At 43.5% G+C, this 7,983-nt stretch overlaps 1 protein-coding gene and 1 long non-coding RNA gene across 2 annotated transcripts in view; one reads left to right on the top strand and one right to left on the bottom strand.

Annotated features, from left to right (window-relative positions):
• fscn2b (fascin actin-bundling protein 2b, retinal) overlaps positions 1-5,250 on the bottom strand; it is a 29,830-nt gene extending 24,580 nt beyond the window's left edge. The window contains exons 1-3 of the mRNA XM_062056059.1: positions 5,222-5,250; positions 2,622-2,720; positions 1,822-2,548 (exon numbers count right to left, since the gene is read on the bottom strand). Of these exons, the coding sequence (XP_061912043.1) occupies positions 1,822-2,548; positions 2,622-2,714 (820 nt within the window). The 5' untranslated portion in view covers positions 2,715-2,720; positions 5,222-5,250. The remainder of the gene's footprint in view (positions 1-1,821; positions 2,549-2,621; positions 2,721-5,221) is intronic.
• The window catches only part of LOC133655679 (uncharacterized), a 24,555-nt gene extending 17,017 nt beyond the window's left edge, over positions 1-7,538 (top strand). The window contains exons 3-5 of the long non-coding RNA XR_009827028.1: positions 5,025-5,124; positions 5,250-5,360; positions 5,438-7,538. This is a non-coding gene — a long non-coding RNA (uncharacterized LOC133655679). The remainder of the gene's footprint in view (positions 1-5,024; positions 5,125-5,249; positions 5,361-5,437) is intronic.
• Positions 7,539-7,983: the final 445 nt, after the last annotated feature.

Genomic DNA, 7,983 nt, shown 5'->3' with positions numbered 1-7,983 from the left:
ATAACAGAAATAAACAACCCTTTTGTGTGAATGAGTGTAAATGGGGGAGGGAGTTTTTTTGGGTTGGTGCACTAATTGTAAGTGTATCTTGTGTTTTTTATGTTGATTTAATAAAAAAAACCAAAAAAAAAACGATACCGATAATAAAAAAAACGATACCGATCATTTCCGATATTACATTTTAAAGCATTTATCGGCCGATAATATCGGCAGGCCGATATTATCGGACATCTCTACTTTTTTTATATAAACATATCATACAAACAAATGACGAAAGAAACTTTAAAATTTAACATCACTCATACCTTTTAGTTAAGACTTTTGTTAGTGATGACGGCATTAGCCAGATGCATGCTACTTTTGTACTTTTGTATTTTGTGGTTCTACTAAATTTGAAAAAAACAGTCTTAGTCACAAAGACGTGGGATTCTTTGTTTGGGCAATTGATTCCACGGAATGTTACATTCAGCAATGTTTGGTCGTACGATAACCAAAACAGGTATAGAAAATCGGGGCAAACCCTCAGTAAAGATCTGTGTCGAAAACCGTATTCTACAAAAAGTAGTTCATACAGAAAGTGAGGTCCTACTGGTTAAGTCCTCTGATGGGCCAAAACAATGGGCTCTGTGTCTTTCTGTGTGGAGTTTTCGTGTTCTCCCCGGGACTGCGTGGGCTCCCTCTGGGTTCTCCGACTTCCTCCCACCTCCAAAGACATGCACCTGGGGTTAGGTTAATTGGCAACACTAAATTGGCCCTAGTGTGTAAATGTGAGTGGGAATGTTGTCTGTCTATCTGTGTTGGCCCTGCGATGAGGTGGCTACTTGTCCAGGGTGTACCCTGCCTTCCGCCCGAATGCAGCTGAGATAGGCTCCAGCACCCCCCGCCACCCCCAAAGGGACAAGTGGTAGAAAATGGATGGATGGATGTTTTTAGAATTACATGCTGGGTCACATTACAGTAGAACCTTGATTCACATGCTTAATTGGTTCTTGAACAGGGCTTGTAAATAGAAACATTTGTATATTAATGCAACTTTCTCCATAAGAAACAAACAACCAAGGAACACAAAGTAGCATAGTAGCTAAGAGCAGCACTGTGTTCTTCTTATTGAAGGAGAACCAGAGGTCGTTCAGCCCGCCCACAATTACTGTGCTGCCGGGCACAAAATGTGTGCAGTGCGGCACACACAACCGGTGGATGATACGTTTGAATAAAAATATGTCCGTGGTTTGTAAATCTAAAATTTATACAATGAGAGGTTCGTAAATCAAGGTTACGCTGTATAGGCCCTTGTGAGCCTTATATGATACACAAGCTGTAGATTGCACACGCCTGGTTTATAGTGGGATGTTATTATGCAAAACCATATGTGCAAATATGTATTATGCATGTATGTAAAAACAAGTATGTAAAGGGGGATTTTCTATCCAACTCTTTTATGGGGTCATGCTCTGCTTTAGAATGTCACAGTAAATGTTCCCACAATAGACCACAGATCCCCTGTGACGGCAGAACTCATGCAGCCCAAGACCGTACTTGACTGTGGGCAATCCACAAAGGTCTTGGTTCTCACTTGTGTTGCCAGATATTTCGACAATAATGGCTGTGTGCTGAGTCTTTCTCAGTGGGTAGGTAATGTATACTAATATACAAGCTGTAAATCCCTGTTTCATGGTTGCTGAAATGTGAGGGATTTACTTTATTATTATGACAGCTTAGTGTTCTGTATACTGTGGGTCGGTGCATCATGTGACCACTATTGCACAGGGAAAAAAATCATTTGTGCACGGAATCAATCCATCTTATGCTGTATTTTCCTACCTTGCCTCATGGAAACATACTTCCCATTGGCTGCCATCAGAACCACCTGTGGGTGGCTTTCTTCTAGGTCGAACAGTTCGTCCTTGCCCGGCTTGGAGCATCGTCCTGACCTCAAGGTTCCTGAAGGGCCCATGGGAGACAAGTACTTGCCTTCACAGTCTTTAAAAGCCAACTTGCCACACTTGAGCTCCAGTGTGTACGCCGTGGATCGGCTGCTCTGCTCCACGAGCTTCCCATCATTGCTGAGGAAGCGGCTGTCGCAGGTTTTAAGGCAGTACTTCCCATTCAGGTAGACAAGGGTCAGGAGTGCTGCCACACCCCAGGGAATATTCCTATCCACTGCGATCTCGCCATCTTCCACCGAAAGATGAGCGTAGCGCTTGCGGGCCACAGACAGCAGGTTGGCCTGTGGGTGTAGGGCAAGGTGCACCGCCCAGAGCTCATTGTCAGTGATGACCTGTGCAAAGCAGGACAGGAAGTCCCGGGAGCCGCCAAAGAAACGGAGGTGCTGCTCGGATTGCAGTGCCCAGCGGCCGTCCGACTGCGCCACGATAAGGAAGCGGCCATCTGAGTTGCGGCCGTCTGCTTCGCAGGTGACCCTGCCGTCCTTGTCAGAGGCAAGGTAGCGTCTAAGGTGACTGCGCAGGTAGACCACCTGCGTGTCCTGGGAGTCCTGCTCTAGAGTCCAGATCTGCTTCTTCTTCATGCTGAGAGCTGATGCATTGACCTGAGAGACAACAAAGAAGTTGTGTAGTCCTATACATGCTCATAATTGTGAACGTGTTGTTTGCATGTCGTACCTTGAAGCCAAAAGTCTCAGCAGTGAGGTATCGTCCATCATGGTTGATCAGACCAAACTGAAGCTTTAAAGGCCGATTCCCATTGGAAGGCATCTTTATCTAGGGAGAAAAAAATACAAAAAGATGGAATACAAGCGGCCCACAGACTACAGTCCAGTCAATCTTATTAAGGTTTGTACAGTAATGAAAAACCTGGACAAGTCATGGAATTTTAGAATGCAATTTTCTAGGCCCTGAAAATGTCCGGTGGACCAGGGGTTAGTGCGTGTGCCTCACAATACAGAGGTCCTGGGTTCGATCCTGGGCTCGGGATCTTTCTGTGTGGAGTTTGCATGTTCTCCCCTTGACTGCGTGGGTTCCCTCCGGGTACTCCAGCATCCTCTCACGTCCAAAGACATGCACCTGGGGATAGGTAGATTGGCAACACTAAATTGGCCCTAGTGTGTGAATGTGAGTGTGAATGTTGTCTGTCTATCTGTGTTGGCCCTGCGATGAGGTGGCGACTTGTCCAGGGTGCACCCCGCCTTCTGCCCGAATGCAGCTGAGATAGGCTCCAGCAAACCCCGCGTCCCCGAAAGGGACAAGCGGTAGAAAATGGATGGGATGGATGGATGAAAATGGTATGGAAAATAGTTTTCAGAAATATAGGGAAAGTCATGGAAATATACCTAAAGTTTCATGAATCTAAAAAAAAAAATTGATGTGTCGTAATGAAATATAACTTGGCTATGGACTTGCCATGACATTTTGCTGGTGTGAAAAATGTATTTAGTATCGTATGTCTGAGCATGCAGCATGCAAGCACCTGCTAACTGCAGGCACGCCTACTAGCTAATTACTTCTGCTAGCGAAGTGACGATGCTGAAAAAATGTCAGCAAAGTGCTGCTTCTATAACATGTTTTTTAGGGATGAATACAAACTGTGGCTGGTAAAAGACACTGAGCCAAGACGCGCAGAGTCGAAACAGTGCTGTTAAACATTTGACATTTTGAATTTGGGCGAAGCAGCGCTCCCTAGCCACTTGAAGGGGGGAAAAAACAAAAAAACTGTAGCCACAGTTGCTAGCAGTGCAATACCCATAGGCAAGTTTATGAGAACAATCAGCAACATTACTACAGTTTCCACAGCAGCAATGCAGACAATTTTGGACATTTACGCAAAACACAAAGTCCTCAAAGCCGAGCTACAGTGGGCACTAAAATGCCTAAAATTCATACCACTCATTCAAGTCAAGAGGAGCGAGCCGCCTTTCTGCTGCCATGTTCCCAAACAGACAGATTGTAGCAAACTGTAACTGTGGTGAGAACACGTGTTTATGTCTGTGCATTTGGAGTTGCTCTGCACTTACTTACTGTCCTTTCTGTCCCAACAGATGTAGTGCTGTTTGACTAGAGCATAAACCACCATTTGTTCACCAAATCGATTTATTTGCGAGGCCGTGAGCCTGTAACTCGGTGCTCAAACTAATTAAGGCCATGCCTGTTTTTAAATGTTATAAACTGAGTTAACAAACTTAACTTCAAAATGTTTTAAATTGCATTTGTTATCTCATCTCATTTTATTCGTCACTTTGACAAACAGGTGATTGTATGCAGAATGCTAGTACCAGCAACTCGTACTGTGGTTTGCATAGATAAACACAAATTAAAAGGTAGATTTCTGTTTAGGCGGGCATATCTTTTAATCCAATATAGTAATGCTGCCTGAGGCTGACCTAATCAGTGGCCACGATACTGAACAGCATGGTTTGGCCTCCTGTAGTGACCAATACTAGTGTGGTATTTATATTCTTAGTTCATTTAGCCATTTCTGTGCTTAACAATTCTTTATGTAGAGCAAAAATGTTGTAGAATATGCTTAAAGAAATACATTGAAATTAAAAAAAGGCGCGATTTGGTGAAGCCGCAATATTTGAAGCGCCATTTGGTGAGAGACGACTGTATTGGATTGGTGAGGTCCAATGCCTCTGATGTTGGACAAGAGGGTCTGGCCCTCATAGACTATGTTAAAGGACATTCCCCCTCAAAATTGTTCACATAAAGATTGACGCAAAGAATTGTCCATCATTTCAGTGACGTCAATTGTTGATTATTGGCATGGAGGGTTATCTCTTACATTAGCTTTTGTGTAGGTTTTTTCTACATTCAAGTTCAGCTTTTTGACCCAAGGAAAACCACAGTCAGCCTTGAATGTTGCTTATTCCAATTAACACATTTGCCGCAAAATAATTCAGTCCGTGGTGGAGAAAGAAATAAAGTAGACCTTTATGTATTAGTGGTACATTTGGTGCAGTTAATTGCAGCGCTGACAAGGAAGGTTCTCTAGATTTGACAAAATTACCAATGATTCACGCTGTTGCGGCAGAATTAGCAGTTAATTTAGATTTATTCCTTTCTTTGGAGCACTTTGCTAAATCAACAGGAGCACCAAAAAGAGTGGAGGTGATGTCATGGGGAGTGATGAAATGCAAACGTCTCCAAGACAGGAAATCAATTCATTAAGGTACAGCGCATAAAGCACTCCAGAGACCGCAAAATTCCTTCCCCCACCCATGGCTTCATTATACAGTTTTCCAGCTACGCCGTCCTAATTTACTTACTGTGGTTTTGTGGCTTCCTCTCTAGCAGTTTCTGCAGCTCCCCCAGATTTAAGAGGCTTCTTCCACCAAGTGACCTGTTGTAATTCCTGCCTTCTTTTCTCCGTTCGGCTGCTCTTCCCTCCCAGCCTTGTCTAATCAGGTTAGGAACAGCAACCTTGATCTCTCCTCAGTCTTAAGCTTGCTGTCCGTCTCTCTTTAACTATTTTTTTTCTTTAGGCTGCCCTCCCACTGCCGCCTGTTGAACGCCCAGCCTCGATCTCCTGTTGAGGGCTCAATCGCTGTAGGTATCCCAAGAAACGACTTCCCAGCATTGGCCTCTCATTCTGCTCCTTTTCTGGCCTTGAGGTTTCTCAGCGCCTTAACACCTTGTGCCTCCTTGAAGTCCTGAGGTTTGATCAGTGAAGAAGAACATCCTCACTCCTTCCCCTGAACATAAGGCAACCATTGCAATCTATGGCAACAAAAGGATGCTTGCCTTTTGTTATCTTAAGTCTCCCTTTCACCTTTTCTACCTTTCTCCATGCTGGCATGTGTGTGATCTTGCCTTTCTATGGGCTTTTTTTCTGAACTCTGCTCTTTGAAACAATACATATACTGCACACACACACACACACACACACACACACACACACACACACACACACACACACACACACACACACACACACACACACACACACACACACACACACACACATTCACACACATATACAGAGGCTGAGAGTAACAAGAGCACCCCCTGTGCCTACGGGATAGTTGAGCTCCTCTTACCTGCCAACACTGAGGGTTTGGTTACACACCTTCTCTGATTGCACGCTCTCTGGGCTTGCTCTAAAAGGGCCGAGAGAGGCAGACTTTTGTGTGTAGGAGTGCGTGTGTGCGGGTAATCAGCCTCGCCAATCAGCCGATTATAAGACGTCTTTACAGGGTAAACAGACGTGTCTGTTCCTGAATCGGTCTAATCCTTAACCCAATCATCTCAACCTGGCTAATCTAGCATAGTGCCCCGCTCATCTTTACAGCTACACACACTGTACATTAATCCAAAATCAAATAAATATGTTTTATGCAGGAACTTGCACACACGGACATGATAAATGGTGCCATGGTGTTTTAAAAACGCTGAAGCAGAGAACATTTATCATCGTTATTATTACTATAGTAGTACTGTGCAGGTGCAGATGTTCCCCGAATTTGCAAAGTTGTTGATCAAAGGCTGGGCAGAAATCTGAAACAAGGCTGCTGTGAGTGCCTCTCGTCTAGTGTGCAGCCAAGTGTATACTCTCGGATTGTGCAGTACTTCATGAAATTGGATCGATCAGTACCAAATTCTGCACTTTTATAGGCTCCGACCGAATTCTGTCGGTACAACCATGTATCGATTCACATAAAATCAAACGGTGCTATATTTCAATACCTTTGTCGCATGTGACGTCACGTCTGGTTGAAGACTCAAACACTTGGCAGGCAAACAAGCACTCAAGCAGCACTCGGAGCGGACTGCCTCTTGGTAATGTTATTTTCAATACCATCAGTGCAGGTATGTCTGATAGAAAACGTTTAAATGTTAAGCAAGGCTCCACTTTTTTAAAATGCTCTAGCTCAATGTTAATTTACTTCAGATTTGCCATACACACGCTGACATTAGCGATTTTACAAAGAGATTTCATCACCTCCAAATTAGGTAATGAAAACTACAACGAAGATGCACATTACGATCAAACAGCTGGTGTGTAATACGTACAATACCTGCAGTAGAAACATTTTTAGGGTGCAACAAAAGACTAGATTCAACTTAATGGCAAAGACCAGGCAACACACCGTAGCCTATACACTACTGTCATCTAATGTCTTGGAATTGCAACTGCATTCAAAGTTCACTATATAATACTTGCAAATGAGATTCAGAATTGTAAGAAATTGTAATAAAACAACTGGACATCACAGTTATTATCCGCTTACAGTTTAATACAAAAAAATGGTTTTATTAGTAAACCAATTAACATTAACACATGAACACACACAGAAGTACCGAAAATTGGTACCGTTGAGGCCTGGTATTGATTCCTATTTACCGGGAATTAAAAGCGTATTGATTCAAATGTAAACGGTACACATTTGTGATCCTGCGTGCCTGCTTCTGTTTGTCTGCATGTCGCCAATATGTTTGCAGAAACATTCCACACTGACTTTCTACAGACTGTGTAATATATTTATTGCAAGTGTGACATCACTATTTTGTCTAATTGGACAATGCAATGCAGAGAAATGTCTTACAGCGCGGTGCCAGTACTCTGGTTCACCATTCAGGGGCGTTGGTGAGCTGGCACGTGGTTGTCGCTGCCATCCTTTTATGGCAAGGTAAAGGACAGTGCCAGCGTTTTTAAAAAAATAAAACCTCATTGAAATACACAAAAATAGCGTCAGCATCAATTGTGTCTGCTAAAGTGGGCGACAAGTCAAATGCAATATAGTGGTTTCTCTATTTTTAGGCCCTGCTGAATTACTAAATGAATAAATCAGACCACCTAGATCAGGGTGCACATTACGTTGATCGCGAGCTACCGGTCGATCGCGGCGGGTGTGTCAGTCGATCGCCAGCCAGGCATTAAAAAAATAGTCCTAAAAATTAGCGATTATAAATTTTTACAATGACGTCACTTTCGTCACTTGATTGACATTCACGGCACCTGAGGGTCTTCTGAGATGACGCTGGCTGCTGCCAGCTCATTATTTAAAAAAAATTACCGACAGGAAGGCGA

This window comes from Entelurus aequoreus, linkage group LG08 (genome assembly GCF_033978785.1).
Source record: "Entelurus aequoreus isolate RoL-2023_Sb linkage group LG08, RoL_Eaeq_v1.1, whole genome shotgun sequence".
NCBI classification, from domain to species: domain Eukaryota; kingdom Metazoa; phylum Chordata; class Actinopteri; order Syngnathiformes; family Syngnathidae; genus Entelurus; species Entelurus aequoreus.
The sequence above is the reverse complement of the archived record's forward strand: the minus strand, read 5'-3'. Positions and strand labels throughout refer to the sequence as shown.